The sequence below is a fragment of the Protopterus annectens genome, chromosome 12.part0 (genome assembly GCF_019279795.1).
Source record: "Protopterus annectens isolate FY-2018-M chromosome 12.part0, PAN1.0, whole genome shotgun sequence".
In the NCBI taxonomy this organism is placed as follows: Eukaryota; Metazoa; Chordata; order Ceratodontiformes; family Protopteridae; genus Protopterus; species Protopterus annectens.
The window spans coordinates 1514167515-1514195374 of NC_056746.1; the positions used below are offsets into that span (position 1 = coordinate 1514167515).

The 27860-nt window shown below is 43.7% G+C and overlaps 1 protein-coding gene across 1 annotated transcript in view; it reads left to right on the forward strand.

Moving 5' to 3' along the window:
* Positions 1 to 27860, forward strand: part of LOC122817266 (MYCBP associated protein) — a 2683797-nt gene that overhangs the window by 1901794 nt on the left and 754143 nt on the right. The window contains exon 10 of the mRNA XM_044090481.1: positions 21322 to 21430. Within this exon, the coding sequence (XP_043946416.1) occupies positions 21322 to 21430 (109 nt within the window). The remainder of the gene's footprint in view (positions 1 to 21321; positions 21431 to 27860) is intronic.

Consider the following 27860-nt stretch of genomic DNA (forward strand, 5'->3'; position numbering starts at 1 on the left):
AAACACACAGGATACCAAAACTTACTATATTCCAGCACAAGTACATACTGAAACAAATAAAAGACTAACCATATTACTCTTCTCCAAGTATAAGCAGGGGGCAAGCTCCCCTGCACCATCCATGTGGGGAGCTGTGCCCCCCACACTCCCTGCAACTTAAATATATCAACTCTGAGATTGCAGTTATGCAGTGAAACACACACACACACACACACACACACACACACACACACACACACACACACACACACACACACACACACACACACACACACACAGATATGTTAAATATGTGTGCGTATATAAATATTTTGTTTTGTTGGATTTTTTTTTGTTTTTATTTTGTTTTTTTCAGAAATAATTATTCATTTCACTTTTTAATTTTGTTTTTCCAAAAATAATTTCTCATGTTACTGGGTTACATATATGATTTTCTTCCACCAAGCCATTCCTGTGGATCCCATGGCAGAATGCAGCAGATGGGCGGTTGTGACTGTTACATTTTTTGTGACAACGAGAAAAGTCTGTACGTGCCAAAAGTTATGCATTTGTCATTTGTAGTGTAGTAAAGTAAATGCCTTTATGAAAAGTCACAGTAGCCTTATTGTTACCATATCTCTGTTTGTGATATACACTGGTAGAAAGATGAAAATTATTTCACAGAAAATGCTACCCACAAGCATCTTTTTTTTCACTAATCTGATTAATTTAAAACAGGGAGTATGAGTTCCAGACGTGCATGGTGAGAGCTGCAGATTATCAGTCCTGCACTGACTCAAGATGTGAGGGTGGTGAACAGACAGATTTTCTTTTGAAGTTTGGTGTTCAAATGCACTGTAAGTGAAAAATCAAAGAGAAGTGGAGCTCTTCACAATACTAGGCAAATTCTCCAGCATGCATAATCGTTATCTTCCAGTAGTTTCTGAACAGTAAAGAAAGCAGTATGTCCACTCTGTATAGATTAAGACTGTCCTTCTTTTTGGTTTTATGGCTTTGTCAGTTGATTATTCTTGCTGGCAACATTCATTCCGGTATGAAATACAAAATGTTTAGTGTACATCAACAAATTTACTAAGATATTTTGAAATCAGAAATCATATTAAGATACAAAATGGTAACAACAGTAATGCTGTGTTGTCTTCTGAACTTACTTGGAGGATCGGTTACATGTTGAGTCTGTGAAATTGCATATTGGCTCTGTAAATTGTGGGCCACAAAACAATGGGAGAGAAAACTGCTGTGGATGACAAGTGTTTAGGCCCCATCTGCAATATAGGTAAACATACGATGTGAAGTTGTTCAATCTCGCCGTTTGTTCTTTACACATGGGTTTGGAGCCGATCCATCGGCTCCGAGTCGGCCACTTTCCAAGCTCAAGATCTTTGAGTAGCTCGAGGCACAGTCCCTATCCCATGATGCTCTCCCACCAACCGCAGATCTAGTTTGCCGCTGCAACGGATCGCATGATCTTCGGAGGAAGCTCAGGCCAGTAACCTTTTTTTCTTAAAAGAATATAAAACTACTTATTTAGACTATCAAGGATCTGATATTTGTGAGACTTCTCATATTTCTTGTAATTGTTGTTCAGTGAGTTAACTGAATATTATATTTTTGTCTTTCTAATTTGGAGCAGTTGCTCTTAGTTCTTTAGCCTTTCTTGAGTTGCATTTACTTGACAGGGGTCTGTCAAATTTAATTCCCTATCCCCTTATTTTTCATAGAATTGTTGTATTTGAACGTTTTTTTTGTGTCAAATAATTCTTGTAGTCATTTGCAGTTCAGGGATCTGAACTTTCTAAGAAGTTCTTAGTGGTTTTTCGACTTTATTGATGTTGTTATCAGGGATCTGATATTTGTGTGTATTTTCTTTATATAATGTCTGAGAAACAAAAATCAGGATTTAAAAGCTGTGACTGTGGACAGAAGATGTCCATCACCGATAACCACGTTTCTTGTGTGTACCGCTTGGGTCCACTACATTTGCAAGAAGATTGCTCTATCAGCCATTCCTCCAGTGGCAGGGTTTTATTAGAAAGGCGAAGGAAATTGGTGAATAGAGGGCTGTTGAAGCCAGATTTTCAAGAAGCATTAGACAAGACTGACCAGACCCCCAAGTCCACGAAGGGGTCAAAGTCTTCTAAGGTGTCATCGGAGCACAAGTCTTCTGTTCCTAGCACCACTGGGAAGACTCGGTCGCCAGCTCCACAGCCTTCGGAGCCGTGCACCGAAATCTTACCTCAGAGCCAAATCATAGTGTTGGAGCCGGTGTCGGAAGTTTTAAAGTCCCCAATCCTTAGGTCGGTGGCTTCTTCGGCTCCTTCGACCCGTTCTTCCGGTACCCTTTCTGACATTGATGTGGACCAAGTGGTGTAGAGACTTTTGGTGAACCCAGCCCTGGCCAAATTGCTTTCAGCTTCGATCCAGCTGACCTCGAAGCCTACAAACCCCCCTACCATGATTTCTGCTCCTCCTCCGAGGCCAGTTGAGCCTTCGGAGCTGGAAAAAGTGGATCTGATAGTGGTGGAACTCTCAGAGCCGAGGCCTGTTCCAGTCCCTTGGCCCCTTCGACCTTGACTTCTTCATTTCTGATCGAAGAGTCTCTGAGCTGACACTCTCGCTGGTTCCAGGAGAGAGAGTTGAACCGACGCTTTGGTTCCGACTCTCCCTCTTGGGGCTTCGGTGCAGATGAGCTCGGTTCCATCCTCTGGTTCAGAGCCCGTGGTCTCGGCCCCTGGGAGGTTGCCGTCTTCTTTGGAACCGGCGGACTCCTTGGGTCGGGAAACCGGTGACTTCGATGCCATGAGGAGGGTCATATCTGCTAAGAACCTTACCTCTTTTTCCCCTAAAGGGCCACATTCTGTCCCTGCACCACAGGTCCCCACCAAGTGTCGAGACCCAGAGCCTCAGGTAGCCCCACTGGGTGACCCCTGCTTGACTGAGACTTCACCAGACACCCCCACTGATGAAGTCCCCAGAAAGAGACTGTGCAAGAGGAGGCATTTAGATTCCCCTCAGGAATCCTTAACATCAGACACCAACTTAGAGGAACCAGAAGGGTCCCCATGGTCCTCCTCTGAGGACGTCTCATTTGCAGACATCCTGGAAATATTAAGGCAGAGGGGTACTGGCAGTCCCTTACCCCTACTGAGGATGAGTCGGTGCTCCTGTAGGGCCTTTGTGTCTCAACCTTCCACCTCCTGGGTTACTCCACCCTTTGACGAATTAATGGACTTGGTTGCTTGAAGGGCGTTGGAGTCTCCTGATTCCATGGAACTGGTCCCTCATAGGCCGAACAAATTTAGCACTTCCCCTCAAGACAGGTCTTTTCGTACGAAGAGAGTCCCCGTTGATGCCATGGTGGTGGCGGCAGCCACCAAGAAAGAGATGTCAGAAACCTCTTCTTCTGTTCATCCTCCTAATAAAGACTAGAACTATGGACAGATACGGGAAATGCATCTTTAGTTCTGCGACATTTGCAATGAGATCGCTCAACTATTTAACCCACTTTACCCGTCTTCAACGAGATCTCCTCAAAGAGCTTGGAGATACTCTACAGGGCAAAACAGATGATGCTGTTTCTGAGAAAGTAACGGCACAGCTTAACACCCTTAATTCTATTGTGAACTCGTCCATGCGGCTCATTTCTTATGCAGCCGATGGATCGAGCCGGGCAACAGGTTCAGCGATAGCTCTGCGGAGACAATCCTGGATGCGCTTATGCTCCTTTGCGGAAGACTTCAAGCCTTCCTTTGTTAATACCCCATTTGATGGCTCTTCCTTGTTTGGGCCTAAAGTCAAGGAGACACTCACTAGGCGTGAGCAGGAAGGAAAGACTGTATCTGCCGTAGGAGTCCATTTTTCCACCCCCACTAGGCCATACCCCAAAGGGCAGAAAGGTGGAAAAGTGTGGTTCTGAAAGTCTCAAGGAGCTTTCCAGAACACACGTAGTGAACCCCGCTCCAGGGGCAGAGGAGGGGGGTATAATGGTAGACACCGCCCAGGCGGCAGAGGGGGTCCGCAGAACCAATGTGACAGGGAGCAGTTCCTTGGCAAGCCCTATCAGCGCTCCTGAGAGGAGGCCCGACTGTCCTGCTCTGGAGGCAGTCAGGAGTCGCTTAGCTTTATACCCAGACGCCTGGCTAGGAATTACATCAGATTCTTGGGTAAAAAGCATAATTACCAGAGGTTACATCATTCCCTTTTCAGAATCTCCTTCCATTCGTACAAGAATCCCAGACGTTCCACTCAGTCTGTGGAATCTAGCAACCATAGAAATTCAAAGGCTGCTAGAAAAAAGAGTCATCCAGCCAGTCCTGGCGAACTAGATAGTATACGGAACTTACTCCAGATTCTTTTTAGTTCCAAAGAAAACAGGGGACTGGAGGCCCATCTTAGACCTTAGCAAACTAAACACCTTTGTCAAAAAGGAAAAGTTCCGGATGGTCACGCTTCAATTGATACTTCCGTGTCTTGAAACGGGCGATTGGATGTGCTCTATAGATCTCAAGGATGCATACTACCACATCAAAATGGCCAGGACATTCAGAGATCACTTGCATTTCCAGCTGGGGGCCAGTCACTACCAATTCCGAGCTATGCCCTTTGGTCTCACCACAGCCCCCAGAGTGTTCACCAAATGTATGGCAGTGGTCACGGCTCACCTGAGACGTTTAGGATTCTGGGTGTTTCCATATCTGGATGACTGGCTCCTCACAACCACCACCAGGCATCAACTAATTCGCGCCAGAGATTACACTATCAACCTGTGTTCTATGTTGGGCATAACCTTAAATTTAGAAAAATCTGCTTTATTGCCATCGCAGCATATTTCCTTTATAGGAGCAGATCTAGACACCACCATCTCCCTGGTCAGATTACCTCAAGAAAGAGTAATATCTTTATGAAGTCAAGTGTTCCATTTGTTAACAGAAAGGCGAGTTCCAGTATTCCAGGTTCTGAAGCTGTTAGGCACCATGGCAGCTACACTCATAGCGGTTCTTCTGGGACGAATGCACATGAGGATACTCCAATGGTTACTATTCACACAGTGGTCTTATCAACAGCTTCCAATGTCACACAAGATTCTTCTGACAAATGCTTGCAAAAAGGACCTTCTTTGGTGGTTGAACAGCCACCAAGTTACTGTAGGTCGCCCATTTGTACTCCCCCCCCCACTGCCACAGAGACCACGGATGCTTCCCTGTTAGGGTGGGGGGGCCTGTTTCATGGAAAAACTGTCCAAGGCACTTAGTCAGACATGGAATCTCATTTGCACATCAATGTTCTAGAGTTGAAAGCGGTGTTTCTAGCGTTGCAACACTTTCACGACTCTCTACCTCGAGAGACAATTGCAATACAGACAGCATGTTAGTAGTTTGGTACATCAACAAGCAAGGGGGAACCAAGTCTTACCCCTTATGCCGAGAGGCCCTGAGAGTTTGGCAGTGGGCTGTATCCACTGGGCACTTTCTTATAGCAACGCACATACCCGGGTCATCCAACGTGATAGCGGACAAACTGAGCAGAGCCATTCTGTTGCCTCACGAGTGGTCCCTCAAAGAATGAGTGGCGGAAAGGATATTCCACAGATGGGGCCAGCCTTGCTGCGACCTTTTTGCATCCCCGATGAATGCCAAATGCAGAAGCTACTCTGCCCTGTACCCTCCACCGGGGGACAGCTCAAGGGACTCACTTGTACACGATTGGCCCTCAGGTCTCCTTTATGCCTTCCCTCCAATCCCCAGATTCTTACAGAAAGCCAAAAACCTGGGAAGGACTGTTATTCTAATAGCCCCGTTTTGGCCTCGGCAGATATGGTTCCCCTTCCTACAGCAATACCAAGTGGAAGAACCTTGGGTTCTGGACCCAGTGCCAGACTTTCTGACTCATTTGTCGCGACTTCTTCATCCCTCTCTCAAACTGACAGCGTGGCTGCTCCACTTCCCAACCTAGCCAGGTCACATGATTTGTCTCCAGCGGTTCATCATATTTTAGTTTCCTCTCACAAAGTCTCCACCAGGAAACTTTATAACAGCAAATGGAGGCGATTTGTTCATTGGGCTTCTCAGCATGGATCCCTATGTCGCCCCTATTTGTAGTATTCTGGAATTCTTGACTTTGCTCATTCATGATGGTTCGGCAGCTTCTACAATGTGTTCAATTGGCTGCCATATCTAACTTCCATGTGGGATGCAGTGGTTCAAACATTATGTCCCACAGATTATGTAAAGCCTCTTTGAAAGGAACTCACCACCTTAGGCCACCTATCAGACATCCTGTTACTCCCTGGAATCTGAATTTGGTGCTATCTCAACTCATTCTTCCCCCTTTTGAGCCTGCATCATCTTGCCCTTTGAAGTTCCTTTCTTGGAAGACAATTTTCCTGGTGGCTATTACTTCGGCGTGTAGAGTTTCTGAACTACAAGCACTTTCTATCAGGCCTCCATATCTAGTCTTTTACCCCGACAGAGTGTCTTTAAGAACAAATCTAACCTTTCTTCCTAAGGTCTGCTCCGAGGCAAATTTGAACCAGTCTATTGACCTTCCTACTTTTTTCAGACATCGTGCTAATAGAATGGAGTACATGTTACATAAGCTTGATGTTCACAGACAATTGAGGTTTTTATTTGGACAGAGCAAAAGAATTTAGGAAATCTGATCAACTATTCATTTCCCATGCAGACAATAAAAAAGGTTTGTCGGTATCCAAAGTTACATTGTCCAAATGGATTTCTGATTGTATAAAATTTGTATATTTTTCAGCTAAACAACCTTTAGAATGTGAGGTGAAAGCTCATTCTACCAGGGCTGTTTCTACATCTTTAGCCCACGCAGCCCGTCTACCTTTGGACACCATTTGTGCAGCTGCTACTTGGTCCAAACCTCATACGTTTATCACTCATTACAAAGTGGACAGGGCCTCCAGGGACAGGGCTTTATTTGGTTCCACCGTTCTCAGGAATATACTCCCATGAACTGCCCAGGATTAGGGTGCTTGGGATGCTACCCACGTGTAAAGAACAAACGGCGAGATTGAACAACTTCACATAAAGAAGTTATGTTCGTACCATAATGTTCCATGTGAGTTGTTCATCTCACCTTTGTTCTTACACTCCCTCCCACCTTCCCCCTCCAGGTTATGGAAGAACAGGTATGACTGGTGGTCTGGTTGGTCTTGTTAGTGTCCTTCTTTCCAGCCAGATTATTGTTTAGCTATTGTAAATATTTATGTACTATGTACATTTTTTTGTAATTGGTTGCTTAGTGTGTTTTTTCTTGCTGGTTCAGCAAACTAGATCTAGGGTTGGTAGGAGAGCATCATGGGACAGGGACTGTGCCTCAAGCTACTCAAAGATCTTGAGCTTGGAAAGTGGCCGACTCGGAGCCGATGGATTGGCTCCGAACCCACGTGTAAAGAACAAAGGCGAGATGAACAACTCACATGGAACGTTATGGTAAGAACATAACTTCTTTTTCTCTCAGAGCTCAACCATCTTTGAATGAAAAAAATGTGACTGCAGTAGTTGAGAAAGAGATGCCATAAAGACTTACAGAGTAAGAGGAGATGATAGAGCAGTTTGTTGGAAACTGTGTGAAGTGGCTAACATTATAAGAGCACTAGAAAGGATTTTGTATAACTTGTGCAATTTACATTCTCATCTGGGTACAGAATTAAATAATTTCTGTGCTCCTGTGAGAAAAATAAGTAAAATCCCTTGATTGACATAACCCAGAGGTAGTACATTCCTAGGCAGTTAAGTTGTAAGGATTGTTCACAGACCAAAAGTGATAAGGATAGGTAAATGGACTTTTACAAGGTAAAGAGAAGGCACACTATCAGACGAAAAAAATTAAAACAAGACATTATTGTGTTATGAGCAAGCTTGGGATGGAGGCATTTTATAAAGACAGAGAATGCATAGCTGTGAAGTTGGCATTGAAATTATAACCACACTGATTCATAGCTGCATACTGTGTACATTACAACATTTCTGCCCAACCCCTTCTGCTTCTTCCAACATTACATTGAAAAACAAAGTATATAAGGTAACAGTCAGCTCGATGAATTAAAACAAAAATCTGTTCCCTTAGGCTCAGATTCGAAATACTGGCACTCCAAAGTACTGTAGTAAAAACACTTCTTTATTTAAACATAAACTTCAGACATGAGTTAAGCGCTTTCATCTAAAACACTTAGACTTCCTCAGAACCAAGTCTCCTCTTGTCCTTTAGGTTTATATACATACATTTCCTATTACTTAATTAATTAATCAATTAAATATGAAGGTTATACATGATTTTAAAGTGCCAGTGTGCCTTTTGTTAAAATAATCATTTAAAAATTAATTAAAACATTGCATGTTAAACTTTTACTTAACACATACATATAATCATTTACATTTTCCCCTTATATTTGAGAATAAACTGGTTAATGTAAAACAGTTCAAAATCCAGTATCAATTCTTTTAAATTAATAACTACCACCCTAGTAGTTCAGTCTACCCCATATTTGCAAGGATGGGTTTTATTGAAATGTGGTCATTCAATCCAGGCGGGGTAGATGCATCTAATTTCACTTGCCATCTAGTTTCCAGCTCCCCTAATTTCGTCCTAATGTTTCCTCCCCTAGGATTCACTTTGGCTATAGGGTGTAATATGAAAATGGAGTTGGAAAAGAAAATAGACAACAAGATAGATACAGAGGAAATGAAAGGAACAACTAGATGTGGTACATGCAAACAGTGTAGGTACATTTTTCCAGCAAATAGTGTCCAACTCGAAGACAGATTAGGGACTTTGATAAAATTCAGGAAGGGTAACTGCAGAACTTCCCACCTAGTGTATCTTGCCAAATGTTCCAAGTGTCCTAGTTATTACATAGGGAAGACAGATGGAAGTTTGAGAGAGAGAATTTATGATCACTACTATTGTATTAAGAAAAAGGACACTAAAAATGCCTTATGGAGGCATTTGGACGGAAGTAAGGACTGCAATATGTTTCACTTTGGCATTGCAGATATAGCCAAAGTGAATTAAGTAATAGGAAATGTATGTATATAAACCTAAAGGACAAGAGGAGACTTGGTTCTGAGGAAGTCTAAGTGTTTTAGATGAAAGCGCTTAACTCATGTCTGAAGTTTATGTTTAAATAAAGAAGTGTTTTTACTACAGTACTTTGGAGTGCCAGTATTTCGAATCTGAGCTTAAGGGAACAGATTTTTGTTTTAATTCAACATTACATTGAAACAGGAAAGAAAAACATCATAAAGAAGCTGTAGGGGAGCAAGACAAATCTGATGCCATGGTGAAATGGGAAAGCATTCCATCTAATGTTGTAAATCTTTGTTGATTAATTACTAATAGGACCTTGGTTCCATCCCCGGGAACCAATACGGCCGTTTCCAAGCTTGTGCCAGCCAAAAACTCTCAGCTAAGACCTACCCATAATGCCCCTCTCCTAGTTACTCCAGATCTTGTTTGCTGTGCTCCTAGTCAGACGTGCTAGCCATCTCTCTCAAAGCTAAGTAGACAATTGTTATTTTTAAAACAGTTTCTCTTCAAAATTGTTTATTTTTTAGTCAAGTTAATCTTTTCTCACTGTCGCCTATAACCTAATCCTATTCCCTACCATTTACTTTAGTAATTTAATTTCTACCACTATTGGTACTGTCCCTCTCTCCTGCCTTTGACAAGCCCTTCCTTACCACTTGTGGTATTTTTTAAATACCATCATTGGTATTCTCTCCCTTTTTCTCTCTCCCTTATTTTGTTTTTTCTATAGAATAGCCTTGTTGCCTTACTATGTCAGACAAAGCTAAGTTGGGGTTTAAACAGTGTGAAAAGTGTGGGCGTAAGATGCTTAACTGGGATACAAATGCTCGTTGTGTCTATCGTTTGGGCGTGGTTCATATTAAAGCTGACTGTGACATTTGTGCTAGTTTTAGTAATCGTACACTAGCAGAATGTAAAAAAATAAACTTATTTTAAAAGGTTTACTCAAGGCACCTTTTTCGGAAGCTCTGTCTGGGTCGGAGGTCTCACCCCTTCCAAAGACCAAAAAACATAAGGAAAAACGGAGTCACTCAGTTCCTGCATCTCCATCAGTTACGGAACCGCGTCTGCTCCATGCTTCACCAGCGTCCTCGGTGCAGACCTCTTCAGCACCAGGCTCTGTATCCTCTCCCTCGGTGCCGTCCATGATATTCACTCCTATTTCAGTTCCAACCTCGGCACCACTGACTTCGGTACCATCCTTGGATCCAACATTGGCTCCGATGACTGTACCTGCTTCGGCACCATCCCCGGCCACAGTGCCGACAGTTTCTTCGGCTCCATCGGCTCCAAAACTCGAATACCTGCCAAGGACAAGATACTCTCCAACTTATGACCCTTATTTGGGGCAGAGGTTTAGCCCCTTTCTAGAAAGATCTGATTCTCCTTCGGCAGCCTCTATAGCTCCACTAGGAGTTTTTCTGAATTAGATCTATTACTGGTTGTGGACCAGCTTCTGGCAGCTAGGGGATTGCCCATTCCAGCAAGACCTTCCATCCCTCTTGGCTCATAATCTTTTACTACATCTTCTCCTGTTTATCCTCCGCCAGCCTCTACCCAGATCCCGGAGATCTCGGTACCAATGTCCACTCCGGCGATAGTGGTTCAGGATTGGGTTGATTATAATGCAGAGGCATTGAGGCAACTTAGGGATGGTAGGTCTTACATGGCCATGCCCCTGGATCCAACTAATCATCTTAAGACCAAAATTGATTCTTGTTTTACCAAGGCTAGGGAAGAGGGCATTATTACCAGTTCAGATATACTTCATTCTATGGTATCATCCCCAAACAAACAATAGTTTTACTTATTGCCCAAAATACATAAGAATGCTAAAAGTTCTCCTGGTAGGCTGATTGTATCAGGGCGGGGATCCATTACTGAACCACTTTCAGAATATCTGACATACCATTTGAAACCACTACTATCTGTGGTATAGGCACGAATTCAGGACACTATGCAATTCCTTGATATTATATCAGATATGCAATTGGAACCACATTGGTTAATGTGCACCCTGGATGTCACCTCTCTCTATACGAATATCCCACATTGGGCAGGTTTACTTGCTTTGGAATACTGGCTGGGTAAATCAGGACTATATCAACCGGGCTTTAATACATTATTAGTGTGCCTGGCTGAGTATGTCCTAACTAGTAATGCATTTTATTTTCAGGACCAATACTTTTGGCAGGTCAAAGGTACAGCAATGGGTGCATCTTTTGCACCCATTTATGCTGACCTGTTTATGGCCTATATTGAGGAGGTACTTATCTATGACTCTAGTCACAATCTATATGTTGAGGAAATAGATATTTGGCGTATATATCTCGATGATTGTTGGATGGTGTGGAAGTCGGATGATATTTACTTGCATGAATTTATTGGTTATCTTAATGAAAATAAATGGGAGATTGAATTTAAAGTGAACTTCCATAGGTCGAAGATTGTTTTTCTCAATGTGGAAGTCAGTAGGAATCCTGATGACACTCTAGGATCATGGGTGCACAGGAAATTCCCTGAATATAATTAATTCCTTCATGCCACCAGCTTCCACCCCCAACATATCATTTGGAATATCCCCAAATCTCAGTTCCTCCGGGTCAAAAGAATTTGCTCCAGCCAGGGGTCCTTTTAAGTCACCAGAGATGACCTAATACAACGGTTTCATGAGAGGGGTTACAAATTTGGGGTGGTTAGTTCTGCTTGTCACTGGGCTTCTACCTAGGATAGAACCAAACTTCTCCAATATAAGGAGAAACCAAAGGGCTCTACCAGCCCATTGGTTCGTTTGGTGGCAGCATATGGACGTAACACACAGGGGTTTATGAACATCATTAATAGACACTGGAACATACTTTTGGCCGAAGACAGATTATACCCATTTTTGGGTAATAGATGTTCTTTTTCCTTTAGGACAGAGCGTACATTAGGTTCCCTCTTCAGTCATTATAAGAGGGTGGAACAGAGATTAATGGCCTCCACTCAATGGACACTAACAGGAGATCCACTTATAGGTTGTATGCCATGTGGACACTGTACCCACTGTTTTAGGGTTGATAAAACCAAGAAATTTAGCAGCCGGAACGCATCTGTAGTTTTTAATATTAAGTACTGGGCTAATTGTAGTACAGAGTGGGTAGCCTACTTAGTCACTTGTTCATGCTCCTCTTTCTGTGTGGGTCAAACATCTAGACCCTTTCGTCTTAGAATTGGGGAGAATATTAGTGATATCAAAAATAAACGTTCCACCAATGCTTTATATAAACATGTGTGCAAACATAATACTGCATCTTTTCATTTTACTATCATTAACTGCATTGTTGGTAAATGTAGGGACAAATCAGGATAGCATAATATACTTAATTTTAAGGAACGCAAATTGATTATTAAGTTAGGAGCATTGTTTCCACCTGGACTTAATGATCATTTGTGATGGACCAATGAACAGCTTTTGTATGGTGTAAATAAATGTATGTATGCATCTATGACTATGTTTTTCTCACTGAAGAAGGTTATTAGAGCCAAAACCAGTTTGAGGCAGGTAGTAGGGTTCTTTATTTCCCTCTACCTATGTCATAATGTATTCATTTCATTAAAAGGGATTTCCACACTTTCTGCTGGCTCACTTTGTTTTAATTGCATTTTGGGACTTTTGGAGCCGTGCAGCAGCTGTACGTGCAATACACAGTTCATATGCAGAGCATAATATCCAGAGGCTACCAAATGCCATTCAATTTAACTCCCAGACCTGTCAAATGAATCCCTGATGTACCACCCAATCAGAGGGAATTAGCAGCCTTAGAAATAGAAAAGCTGCTAAGAAAAAGAGTCATCTATCCAGTCCCACCAGACCAGACAGGATCTGGGTTTTACTCAAGGTTCTTTTTAGTGCCAAAAAAGACAGGGGACTGGAGACCAATCCTGGATCTCAGCCTATTGAACTAATTTATCAAACCTCAAAAATTCCGGATGGTCATGGTACAGTCCATTCTTCCCTTCCTAGGGAGGGGCAACTGGATGTGCTCTATAGACCTCCAGGATGCCAGGATCCGCCACATAACGCAAGCACTCAGGTCACTCCAAAGCAAGTACAAGTATGACTCCGTCATTGTCCATGCTGGTGTGAATTACCTGAGATGTACCTCCCTGGACTACATGAAAAGAGACATAGAGGAGCTCTCTGACCATGTAGCCCAGGCTGGTATGACCCTGACCTTGAGTAGCATCTTGCCCTCACCAAGAATGATGCCACAGTATAAAGACAAAATGATCAGTTTCAACAATTGGCTAAAGTATTGGTGTCATTCAAAGGGGATCCAGTGTCTGTCAGCCTGGGATGACATGCTTGACAAGCCACGTTGCTTCGCTAGGGACGGCTTGCACCTGTCACCCTTAGGCTTTCGTATACTGGCCAAGGCTCTTGCTACCCCCATAGTGCCTTTTTTAGGCAAGGCTCAAAGGACAAACCCACCTCCATAGACAACCCAAGGATAAAAAAACTAAAGGTAATGCTACTCAATGCCAGAAGTCTAAACCTCAAGATGCACGCACTCAAGGCTCTCTTCAGTATGGAGAAAATCGATGTCTGTGCAGTAACAGAAACCTGGTTCAAGGCTCCTGAGAGCACCCCAGCACTACCAGGTTATAACTCATACCATGAGTTTCGGCCCCAAAACTCAGACCGAAGCACAAAAGGAGGGGGAGTATCTATATTCATCAAAGATACCTATACCTCCAGGTTAGTGACACTGCACGAAGCATCGGAAACCATCCATGTGCAACTAACAGTGGGCAAAACTGCGTTTCAGTTTGTAGCCTGCTACAGAACACCCTCCATATTACAGGAACCCCACTTGGCATTCCTGAGAACACTGGAGAATATGAAGGTCTCTCCAAACACTATGTTATTGGGTGACTTCAACTACCCAAACATTGACTGAGAAAACTACTCAAGCCCAAACACCCTCGCCCAACGGTTCCTTGAATTTATAAACTGTAACACGATGGAACAACTGGTCACCACTCCCACAAGAGGGAACAACATATTGGACCTGGTCATCACTAACATGGGGACTCTATGTTCCACACCAGAGGTAAACCCCTCATTGGTAAGATCAGACCATAAACAAATTTCCCTGGATATCCATATCCCATCCCCACCCCCAGCCAAGGAAATCACTGTAAAGAATTTCTCAAAAGCCAACTTTGCACTTCTCAAGACTGAGGTGGAATCCTTCAAAGCCCCCGGGCCAGATGATAATACAGCCAAATCCGCAGAATCCTTTACAAATGCATTCTGTGAGCACCTGCAGGAATGCATGGGTCGTGCTATCCCAAATAAAACCAAGACTCACTCCTCCAAAAACAGGAGACCGGTCTGGTGGACCCTGGCCATAAATAAGCTATACAGCAGAAGGAGGAAGCTACTACATGACAGAGCAAAATCCCAAAAAGGGAAGGCATCTGATCAGTATTAGCAAGAAACTTCGATCCCTCATAAAATCATCAAAGGCCAGTTTCGAAAGAAAAATTGCCCTAGACACTAAAGATAATCACAAGGCCTTCTTTAGTTATGTCAGGAATATGGGTGGAAACTCCCAGATATGCTCTCAATTGTTGCATAACGGTACAAAATATACCAAACCTACAGACATAGCCAACATCCTGGCAGACAGATTCAGTGCAAACTTCTCCCCCAAAGGAGCAAATGCCTATCCCAACTGAATGTAACCTCCCTGACATCACAGATGCACAGGTGAAAGCTGCCCTCTCCAAAGCAAAAAACACAGCATCTATGGGACCGGACGGTGTCCCAGGCTGTGTCTTACACGAGCTCCAAGAAGAACTGAACCCTCACATTAAATCACTGTTCAAACTTAGCCTTACTACAGGATATGTACCCAAAGAATGGCGTACAGCTACAGTTGTCCCACTTCACAAAGGTGGTGGCACAACGGACCCTGGGAACTATCGCCCCATAAGCCTGACTAGTCTGGTCTGTAAAGCTATGGAGCATATTATCATGGAACTCATAAACAAAGACATTGGGAGCCTCCAGACACTGGACCCTACCCAATTCGGCTTTGTTAAGGGCAGATCTTGCCTCTTAAACCTAGTTGAGTTCTTTGAAACAGTTACCAAAGCCATAGATGAGGGCAAAGTAGTCCACACAGCCTACCTGGACCTTGCAAAAGCCTTCGACACAATACCCCACTCGGGCATCATAAATAAGCTTACCAGCTTAAATATCAACCCCTATATCACAAAATGGGTTGCAAACTGGCTCAGAGATAGAACCCACATGGTCAGAATCGCAGGTGCCATGTCCGAATCCAAACCAGTTACAAGTGACGTCCCACAGGGCACAGTTCTGGGACCTCTCTTGTTCGGTATATACTTCTCTGAGGTTCAGGCTAACACGGGGGGATTATGGCTGACAAAGTTTGCAGATGACTGCAAACTGGGGGCCATAATCGAATCTCCAGCTGACACAAGCATCCTCCAAAAGGGTCTCACAGAGACGGATGCTTGGTGCCTGAGCCACGGCCTCAAACTAAATGCTAAAAAGTGCATAGTCATCCCCTTTGGGAAAAACAAGGTGCCCACAAATTACCACATAGGTGGTAATCCATTGGCACGGAAGAAGTAATTAGAGATTTGGGGACCAACGTAGATAGTAATCTCTCCTTTGATAATCACGTTGCCAAAGTGGTTAGAAAGACCTTCTATATAGCCCACCTTATCACGAAAGGGTTCGCATCTAGATCAAGAGAGGTCATTGCGCCCCTCTACTCGTCACTCATCAGGCCCATAATTGAATACAATGCCCCTTTTGGGATGTACCTTACCCAACACCTGCAGCAACTGGAGAGACCCCAAAAGTACCTCACCAAGAGGATCATGGGCTGCAAACAGATGTCCTATGCAGCTCAACGAAAGAAACTCCAGCTCTAGTCAGTTGCTTACCGCCTACTCAGAGGCGATCTATGCCTGACATACAAAGCCATGTCAAAACCAGAATTAACGGACATGCTCCATCTCAAAAAGTCCAAGTCCCTTAGAGCTACACGCTCCAGGGACTTAAACCTCAGCACAAAAATAAATAGGACATGCTGGAGGGACAGATTCATTTCCCAGAGGCTCCCCTCACTCTGGAATAGAATCCCAATTCATGTTAGACATAGCCCCTCGCTGACCCTCTTCAAGCAAAATCTGGACGCGTGGATGGAAAATCGCAAATTCACCCCTGGGATCTCTTCTGTGTCCCTGCTAGACAGAGGCACAGTAAACTAATCTTAAAACGGTACCTTCTGTGACCTACTTTACAGAGGCACAGTAGGCTAATCTAATAGGGAGGCGGAAGCCAAATACACTCTGGCTAGGCTTATTAATGCCCTAGGGCAGATAGCCTAGTATCTACCTATGAACCTATGAAGGATGCGTACTACCACATAAAGATGGATCACAGCTCCCAGAGGTTTCTCTGCTTCTGGCTGGGAGCCAATCACTAACAGTTCAGGGCACTGCCATTCGGTCTCTTGACAGCCCCCCTGAGTGTTCACCAAATGTATGGCAGTTATGGTAGCTCATCTTCAACTACAAGGATTCCAGGTGTTTCTCTATCTAGACGATTGGCTTCTTACCACTCCGACCAGGAATCTCCTAGTCCGCAGCCTCTCTTACACTCAAGGTCTCGCTCTCCGCCTGGGGATTACAATCAACAAAGACAAATCTCAAATTTCCCCAATGAAGACACTGGAATTTACTGGAGCAGTCTTTGACACAACATCCTGTCAAGCTTCTCTTCCCCCTGACAGGCTTTTGAAAATAAGACACCAAATCGAAGACCTTCTTCCTCAGACCTATATACCAGCATGTCTTGTACTGCAAGTCTTAGGCTTCATGGTGGCTGCCATTACGTTAGTACCACTGGTGAGACTGCACATGAGAATCCTGCAGTGGCTCCTTTCTGCACAGTGGCCATTGCTAACTCACCCACTCGACCACATGATACATCTTACAAACCATTGCAAGGAAGAAATGCTATGGTGGATGAAACCATAAACAAATCTTTGGTGTCGACCATTCTGTCTTCCCTGGCCCACGGCCACAGTGACCACGGCCACTTCCCTGTTAGGGGGGGGGGGCATTTCCAGGGAAAGACTGTCCAAGGCACCTGGTCTCCCATGGAGGCCAATTTGCACATAAATGTCCTGGAACTGAGAGCAGTTCTCTTAGCATTGCAAGCGTTCCATGCATCCCTACCCTCTGGGACCATTGCAATTCAGTCAGACAACATATCAGTCATCTGGTATATCAACAAGCAATGTGGAACCAGGTCTTATCCCCTGTGTCGGGAAGCCATGGGGATTTGACACTGGGCAATAGCTTCCAACCGCTTTCTTATAGCAATGCACATTCCCGGTAGTTCCAACTTTATTGCGGACAATCTGAACAGGAACATCTTGATGCCTCACGAGTGGTCTCTCAACCCTGTAACACCGGATCGGATCTTCTAACGCTGGGGCAAACTTTGCTGCGACCTGTTTGCTTCCCCCCTAAACTACAAATTCAGAAGCTATTTTGCCCTGATCCCCCCTCAGGGAGAACCACCAAGGGACGCTCTAATGCATGATTGTCCCCCGGGTCTTCTGTATGCCTTTCCCCTGTTTCCCCCATTCCAAAATTTCTCCAGAAAGCTCAGAGATTGAAAAGCAAAGTGATCCTCATTGCCCCCTACTGGCCCTGTCAAGTCTGGTTCCCGTTTCTACAGCCTCATCTGATTCACAGCCCATGGATCCTGGATCATTCCTAAGACCTGTTATCTCATCCTCAGGGACTGATTCATCCGGGCCTGCACAGTCTAAAGTTCACAGCTTGGTTCCTCCACTTCCAATGATTGTCAGGCTGCCTGACATCCCATCTCCTGTTCATGAAATTCTTCTGGCTTCACACAAACCTTCCACCAGGAAAGTTTATTCTAGTAAAAAGACTAGGTTCTCTATTTGGGCCAAAGATCAGAACTTAAGACCCTTTCTCTATGCCTATTCAAAAGATCCTACAATACCTGACTACTCTTTTACATGCAGGAGCCTCAGCATCGATGATCACTGTACATTTAGCAGCTATCGCCAGTTTTCATAATGGATTTGATAATTCTTCAATTATGTCACACCCCCTATGCAAGACCTTTTTGAAAGGAGTATTACATGTTAAACCTCCGGTCAAGCTTCCCTTAGAACCCTGGGACTTGACTTTGGTACTTCAGTCTCTGACAGGTCCTCCTTTCGAGCCCTGTGATTCATGTGATTTCAAATTTTTGTCATGAAAAACCTTACTTCTAGTAGCACTTACCTCAGTGGGAAGAGTATCTGAGCTGCAGGCCTTAAGTGTCAAGAGACCTTACTTGATCTTCCACATGGATAGGGTGTCCCTTCGTACTGACCCTTCTTTCTTGCCCAAGGTCATTTCTGTTTTTTTCCATTAACCAATCTGTTGACCTGCCGGTTTTCTTCTCTCAGCATTCTAATAGAGGGGAGTACCTTTTGCACACCCTTGATGTGCATCTGCAGCTTTGTTGTTATTTGGACAGGACTAAATCTTTCAGGAAAACAGATCAGTTGTTTGTGGCCTTTGCAGGACCCAGATTGGGTAAACCTGTTTCCAAAGTGACTTTATCCTCCTGGCTTAGAAACGTCATTACCTATATCTACCAACAGAATAAGCTATCCTTACCTTCCAAAATAAAGGCTCATTCTACCAGATCTATGGCTACTTCTGTAGCATTTCATTCCAGAGCCTCTGTGGATGATACCTGTGCAGCAGCCACTTGGGCAAGACCTCATACCTTTATCTCTCATTACAAATTGCATTTGGCCTCCAGGGGACGAGCATCTTTTGGTTCTATGGTGCTCAGGAATATCCTTCCTTAGGACCACCCAGGACTCAAGTAGCTGGGGACTCGGTCCTATTAGTAATTAATGAACAAAGATTACAACATCAGATAAAGAAGTTAAGTCTTACGATAACGTTCCATCTGTGTTGTAGATCTTTGTTCCTGCCCTCCTTCCCCCTGCCTGAACTCCTGGTGGACTTTAGGAACTCCTGGTTAGGGTATTTGCTCAGACAGAGCCTTCTGCTATTTTTTCTATTACTATGTCTGTTATCTAGGGGCGGGCAAACTCGATCTGGAGTAACTAGGAGAGGGGCATTATGAGTAGGTCTCAGCTGAGAGTTTTTGGCTGGCACGAGCTTGGAAACGGCCGTATAGATTCCGAGGACGGAACAGATGTCCTATTAGTAATGAATGAACAAAGATCTACAAAATAGATGGAACGTTATGGTAAGACATAACTTATTTTTAAAGATTCAGAAATGGCTACCACCACTGGCAATGCCTAATATGGCAGGAAAACAACCAGATAACTCCCTTCCTGAATCAGAGATAGGCTGACTGCAGTGATTTTACACAGACAGTAGAATCACTGCAGTGACTTCATGGCCGTGCTAAACAGTAATGAAGCATTCTATGGGAGTGGATAATGCCAATAAGCCATATGCTTTATCCCCAGAAATGCCTCCAATTAGGGAATCACTCAGCTGCATAAATTAGAATTGCTAGCTAGCCATGCTAATAAACATAGCCAAAATACTGCATTCCTTCATTATTGTCAATAGGGGAGGTCATGCAAAATGTAAGCTTGGGTAAGTGGAAGTACAAGGTAGTGGTGGCAGTGGGGGTATGTGAGTGTGTGCATGTGTATGTCTGCAGGAGTATGAGTGGTCAAAGATAACTCTCTCTATTTATGTGTGTGTGTGAGTTAGTGTCTGACTAGGTGGTCACAGCAGAGGGAATTAGGGGACTGATAGTGTAGGTGTGTGTGTGTGTGTGTGTGTGTGTGTGTGTGTGTGTGTGTGTGTGTGTGTGTGTGTGTGTGTGTGTGTGTAGGTCAATTGGTGAGTATGACTGTGAATTTGATTGTGTTAGGGGCGTGAAGATATCTGCAAGTGCATGTGTGTGTGTCTGTCTGTTTGTGTATTCTTCTTCTTTCGGCTTTTCCCGGTTAGGGGTTGCCACAGCAGATTACCTGTCCGCTCATGATTGGCAGTGGAGTTTTACGGTGTCAAGTTGCCAGCCCGGCACCAAACCTTCCACAGAAGGCACACACACACACACACACACACACACACACACACACACACACACACACTCACACCTAGGGCCAATTTAGAGTGTCCAATCCACCTACAGCATATCTTTGGGATGTGGGAGGAAACCCACGCAACCACAGGGAGGACATGCTGACTCCGCACAGAAGGCACCCCAGCCGAGGATCAAACCAGACAACCTCTTGCTGTGAAGTGGCAACGCTAACCGCGGCCGCCCTCTGTCTGTCTGCATATATATGGGTCAAATGGATGAGACTGACTGTGAATGAGATTGAATTAGGTGTGTGTTTGTGTTTATGTATGTCTTTGTGTGAGAGTGCTAGTGAGTGTCTGACTGGTTGGTCACATCAGGAAAAATTAGGGGCTTGGTAATGTAGGTGAGTGGTGTGTCTGTGTATATATGGGTCAGTGGGTGAGTGTGACTGTGAATGTGATTGCATTAAGTGTGTGTGTGTGTGTTTGTGTGTGTGTGTTTATCAGGTACAGTTAATCTCTGTGGGTGTGAGAATATCTGTAAGTGTGTGCGTGTGTGTGTTTCTGAATGTCTGCATGTATGTGTGGGTGTGTGAATACATGTGCCAATGTGATATATAGGCTGCCAGTGGGAATTACTGTAGGAAATTGGTTATTAGCACTTTCCTACAGTAATCGCTGTCAGTTGAGATACATGCAAATTAACTGATAATGAGGTCTTCCTCATTGTGGGTAATTATATCCCTGAATCACATTTTATGTGATCTCGTAAACTGCCCTTTCTGACTGCAGTAGTTCACCCTAGAGTTGGGATTAAATCGCGGGGCAGACTTCCCATTATCACAAGCAGAGATACATCTTGCTATGCAAGTAGTCACCGTAGTATGTTATGGCCAGTTTCAGCTAAAAAAAAAAACAAAGATAAAATCAAAGCAACAGGCGTATACTACTGCTTTATTAGATCAGTTTAAGATATGGGTAAAATGGCTGCAGTGAATGAAAAATTATGCGTTGGTAATACTCCTTTATATTTTATACTGTTTTGATATGATATGAACTACAGCTATTTATAAGAAGGCATTCAGAAAAAAGTACACTACAGTGAACTAATGCTCTTCATTTCAGAGATCCCCTGGAAGATTATCCTGAAGTAATTTCCGAAGCAATCCACGGCCCTTCTCTCCAATTCTGTAGACAACCTGCACGATGGCTCGGGAACAGTTCTTCTTACCAGGTATTCACTCATTGCACTTTTATGTAAAGGGAATAATTAATGTTGACTTTTGTACATTAACATATACTGTAAATTGGCTTGTCTTTATTTAATACTGTAGTTTATTTTTTCTATATCCCATGCACATTAATTTGTGATGCATTGAATAGTGTTTGGGCTGAATTGCAGTCTTCTTCATTTTACAGATGGGTTTTGTTGATAACACAGTGAGAATGAAACTCAGTCTTGAGTCAAGGCTTATGCAAAGCTAATAAAAATAAGTGTTAATTATATATTTTATGTTTTCTAAGAATTCTGTCCTTAACACCAACAGACCCAGAAATGTGACCTTCTGTATTTCATATGGTATTAACAGTATTAGAAGAGTATTGAACTATGCTTCAAAATTCATTTTTTATTTGCATAATACTACCAGCATCCAAAAACTTGAGTATGGTCTACCTCTGACAGCTCTACAGTCAAGCAGTAATACAAAATACAAAACTACTTTTAATAAAATCTGTCAACCAGCTCACTTACCCATCACTATCAACTTTCAGAAAAAGTTCAAATGGCTGCTTGAGACCCAAAGAGCAACCTTTCTGTTGATTTTCCAGATTTTTAATGTGGCAAAAATGGAACATTGTTTCCCTCTGAAGTTAAAATGTCAAATTAAGCAGCAGATCTATGTATTCAGAAAAAGGAAGAAGGCCTATTACTGTTACTGTTAGACCTAGTTTCAAGAGCTTTCTCTAAGGTAGGCCCACCAATATGGAATCAAGTCCTAGTAGAGGTGAGACAGCAGATCACACTGGAATCCATCAAAAACAAATAAAAATGACTCGTTTGCATACTTCAAATGTACATGCATTCCGGGCAATGGCTAATCTTATATTTCATGCATAAAACAATCTTAATTTGCTTAATGATTGTAATACTCAAATTGTTGCAATTTTGGTTGTAAATATGCTTGGAAATATGTGTTTATATGTAAATTCTTCATGTCTTTCATATTCATAGGTTCATAGATAGGTACTAGGCTATTGGCCCTAGGGCTTATATAAGCCTAGCCAAATGGTACCCTGGCTTTCGCTACCCAAAAAAATTATTTTCCTGTGCCCCTGTCAAGCAGAGCCACAGAAGTAGTAATGAGGGTAATGCTACTCCATGCCAAAAGTCTAAACCTCAAAATGCACACACTCGAGGAACTCTTCAGTATGGAGAAAATTGATATATGTGCAGTAAAAGAAACCTGGTTTAAGGCTCCAGAGAGCACCCCAGCACTACCAGGCTACAACTCATACCATACATTTCGGCCATAAAACCCGGACAGAAATACAAAAGGCGAGGGAGTATCCATATTCATCAAGGATACCCATACCTCCAGGTTAGTGGCACAGCACGATGCTTCAGAGATCACCCACATGCAACTAACAATGGGCAAAACTGCTATTCAAATTATAGCTTGCTACAGATCACCCACCATGTCCCAGGACCCCCACTCTGCATTCCTGGAAACACTGGGAAACATAAAGGTCCTACCAAATACCCTGATATTGGGTGATTTCAATTACCCAAACATTAATTGGGAGAACTACTCAAGTACAAACTCCCTTGCCCAACATTTCCTAGAATTTATAAACTCAAATGCCCTGGATCAACTGGTCAACACCCCCACCAGAGGTGACAACATATTAAACCCGGTCATCACCAACATCGGCGATTGGTGTTCCACAATGGAGGTCAACCCCTCACTGTTTAGATCTGACCATAAATTAATCACTCTGGATATCCACATTCCGCCACCACCCCTGGTAAAAAAAAAACACTGTGAAAAACGTTTCAAAAGCAAACTTCACCTTACTGAAGACCGAGGTGGGACGTTTCAAAGCCTCCATGCTAAAGGATAACGCTGTCCAAGCTGCAAAATCCTTTACTAATGCATTCTATGGGCACCTACAAGAATGCATGGATTGTGCTATCCCAAACAAAACCAAGACTCGCTCCTCCAAGAAAAGGAAACCAGCCTGGTGGACCCCTGCCATAAACAAGCTATACAATAGAAGGAGGAAACTAGTACAGAAAAGAATAAAATCCCAAGAAGGGAAGACATCCCTGATCAGTATCAGCAAGAAACTATGTTCCCTCATAAAATCATCCAGGGTGAGCTTCGAAAGAAAAATTGCCATGGACTCCAAAGATAACCACAAGGCATTCTTTAGCTATGTCAAGAATCTAAGTGGCAATTCTCAGATCTGCTCGGAGTTAGTGCAGAATGGCACAAAATACACTGAACCGACCGATATAGCCAACATCCTGGCAGACAGGTTCAGTGCAAACTTCACCCCCCTCTCACCCCCAAAAGGGCCCATAACTATACCAGAAGAATATAGTGCCCTTGAAATCACAGACACTCAGGTGAAAACAGCCCTCTCCAAAGCCAAAAACACAGCATCAATGGGACCGGACGGTGTCCCAGGCTGCGTCCTACATGAGGTCAAAGATGAACTAACCCCTCACCTAAACACACTGTTTAAACTCAGCCTCTCCACAGGCGACATGCCCACAGAGTGGCGCACAGCTACGGTTATTCTGCTCCACAAAGGTGGAGCCACAACAGACCCTGGGAACTATCGCCCTATAAGCCTGACTAGATTGGTCTGCAAAGCTATGTAGCGCATCATCATGGATCTCATTAACAGAGACATTGGGAACCTCCAAACTCTGGACCCTACGCAGTTTGGCTTTGCTAAGGGCAGATCATGCCTCCTAAACCTGGTGGACTTCTTTGAGATAGTTACCAAGGCTTTAGACGAGGGAATGGTGGTTCACACAGACTACTCAGACCTCGCAAAGGCCTTTGACACCATTCCCCACTCAGGTATTATAGACAAGCTCACCAGTCTGAACATAAACCCCTACTTCAAGAGATGGGTTGCCAACTGGCTCATGGACAGAACCCACATGGTAAGAGTTGTGGGAGCTAGGTCTGAATCTAAACTGGCTACAAGTGGCGTTCCCCCAGGGTTCAGTCCTAGGACCCCTCCTTTAAGCATATACTTCTCAGAGGTACATGCAAGCACAGGAGGACTATGGTTGACCAAGTTCACAGACGACTGCAAACTAGGGGCTATAATTGACTCTTCGGCTGACACAGACATCCTCTCACTGAGATAGATACCTGGTGTCAAAACCATGGCCTCAAGCTAAATGCCAAAAAGTGCATAGTCATCCCCTTTGGAAAAAACAAAGTACCCACAAACTACTACATAGGTGGTAGCCCTCTAAATACGGAAGACATAATAAGGGATCTGGGGACCCAAGTAGATAGTAACCTCTCCTTTGATATTCACATTGCCAAAGTGGTTAGAAAATCCTTCTATGTGGCCCACCTAATCACAAAAGGGTTTGCATCCAGATCGAAAGAGGTCATTGGGCCCCTCTATGCATCAGACCCATCATAGAGTACATTGCCCCATTTAGGATATACCTTACAAGACACCTGTAACAACTGGAAAGACCACAGAAGTACCTCACCAAGAGGATCACTGGCCTCAAGCAGATGCCCTATGCAGCTCGACTGAAGAAACTCCAGCTGTACTCAGTTGCATACTGCCTACTCAGAGGTGCTGTCTGCCTGACATACAAGGCCATGTCCAACTCAGAATTGATGGACATGCTCCACCTAAAGAAAAACATATCCCCTAGAGCCACACGCTCCAAGGATCTAAACCTCAAAACAACAATAAATAGGATGTTCTGGAGGGATAGATTCCTGTCCCAGAGACTTTCCATGCTCTGGAACAAGATTCCAATCTACATTAGGCAGAGCTCCTCGCTAACCCTATTCAAGAGAAACCTTGACGAGTGGATGGGAAACAGAAAGTTTACCCTGGGGATCACTTCAGTGGCTCTGCTGGACAGAAGCACAGGGAGCTAATCTAAGGGGGCAGCGAAAGCCAACACATTCTGGCTAGGCTTATAAATGCCTTTGGGCAGATAGCCTAGTACCTACCTATGAACTTAAGTGATCCCCGGGATGAATTTCCTATCTCCCATCCAATCATCAAGATTTTTCTTGAAGAGTGCTAATGAGGAGCTTTGTTTGATATAGATAGGTAGAGCTCCTCTGTCCATTCCCCTAATAGATATTTTAGGGCATTGGACAGGTATGGGAAGCGAGTTTATGCCTCAGTGACCTTTGCCTTATGATCGCTAAACTACCTGGCACATTTCACTAGATTACAGAGGGACTTAATTAAGGAACTGTCTGACTCTATCCCTAGGTCCACGTCAGTGGAGGAAGAAAAGACATATTCCTCACTATTGGCCACCCTGCAATCTATATCAAATGCATCCATGAGGTTAATCTCTCATGTACCTGAAGGTTCCTTATGGGCCACGGGTTCAGGCATAGCCATTAGGAGACATGCCTGGATGTGATTGTGTGACTTTGCGGAGCCTTTTAAAGTGTCATTCATCAGTGCTCCCTTTAATGGATCTTCTCTGTTTGGGCCCACCATTAAAGAGACACTTTCCCATAGTGAAAAGGAGGGAAAAACCTAATCTGCTTTAAGAATCACATGGAGATTTTTCTCCTAGAGGCAGAGGGGGAAATATTAACAATGGAAGACGTTGCCCATGTGGCAGAGGGGGGGGGGTCCGCAAAACCAAGGTTTCTGAGATTCCTTTTTGGACACACTTTTTCAGGGTTCCTGAAAGACTGCCTGACTGTTCTTCTCTGGAGACAGTCGGGAAGTGCTTGTCTTTGCACCCAAAAGCCTGGGCAGCCATCACAAAAGATATGTGGGTGCAAAGAATCCTGTCTAGAGGATATTTCATTCTTGTTTTGCAAGTTCTTTCAATGAAACAAAAATGTCTCACTGTTGTTCCGCCCCATAAATGGGAGTTAGCAGCTCTGGAAATTCAAAAGCTGCTAAAGTAAAGAGTCATCCAAGAGGTCCTACCAGATCAGAGGATCTGGTTTTTACTCAAGGTTCATTTTACTGCCAAAGAAAACAGGGGACCTGAGACCTGTCCTGGATCTTAGTTATTAGAATCAGTTTGTAAAAAAAACTCCATGTTCCGGATGGTCACAGTTCAGTCCATTCTACCTCGGTTACAGAAGGTTGACCAGATGTGCACTGTAGATCTTCATTATGTGTACTATCACATCAGAATGAACAGATGCTCTCGAAAATACCTACACTTCCGGCTGGGAGCCAGCCATTATCAGTTCAGAGTCCTGCCCTTTGGTCTCACCACAGCCTCCAGGATGTTTACCAAATACATGGCAGTGGTAGAAGTCATTTAAGGCTGCATGGGTTCAGGGTGTTTCCTTATTTAGACGACTGTCTCCTCACCACATCAACCAGGTATCTCTTAGAAAAAGCCAGTGAATACTTACTCCAGTTATCTCATCTCTGGGAATCACCATTAGTCTTTCAAAGTCCTAGCTGCAACCAGTTCAAGTCATGGAGTTTATAGGGGCTCATCTAGATACAATCAATCATCTCTCTCTCTTACCACAATTCAGGATTCTTGCTTTGAGATTGCATGTCAGACAGGTTCTTTCTCACTCCTGTCCCCCAGAAAAACTGATTCTCAAAGCCCTACGATTGATGGCTGCTACAGTTGTCTTGAGACCTACTGGTCATATTTATATGCAAATCTTCCAGTGGATTTTGGCAGTATAATGGTCATTTCTTTAACAGCCCTTGCAACATCCTATAAAATCATCTCGAGTTTGCAAGGGCTTCCTACTGTGGTGGATTTAAGCCGAGGAGATTTGTTAAGGACATCCTTTTATTCTTCCTCCCCCAAACACCACATTGACCACAGGCGCCTCCGATTTGGGGTGGAGGGGTATTTCTTCGGACAGACTGTTCAAGGCATGTGGTCCCCAGAAGAGACCAAATCACATATAAATGTCATGGAAATGAGAGTGGTCCTTTTAGCGTTGCAGACCTTTCAGAACTCTTCCTATAGAGACAATTGATATTCAAACGGACAATATGTCAGTAGTTTGGTACAGCAACAAACAAGGGCGAACCAGATTTTAACCCCTTTGCCAAGAAGCAATGAGAGTTTGGCAGTGGGCGATCTCCTCCAACCACTTTCTTGTAGCGACCCACATACTGAGGAAATCCAACATTCTAGCAGGCAAGCTCAACAGAACTATCCTGATGCCTCATGAGTGGTCTCTTAGTCAATCAGTGGCAAACATGATCTTCTACAAATGGGGTCAACCTTGCTATGATCTATTCGCCTCTCCCGTCAACTACAAATGCAGCAAGTTCTTTGCCCTAATTCCCCCTCAGGGACAGTCACTGAGAGATGTTCTAGTCCCCATTTGGACCTCTGGTCTTCTTTATTCTTATACTACCTTGCCTCTAATCTTCAAATTTTTTCAGAAAGTGCTACATTAGGTACTGACAAACTCACATAACTA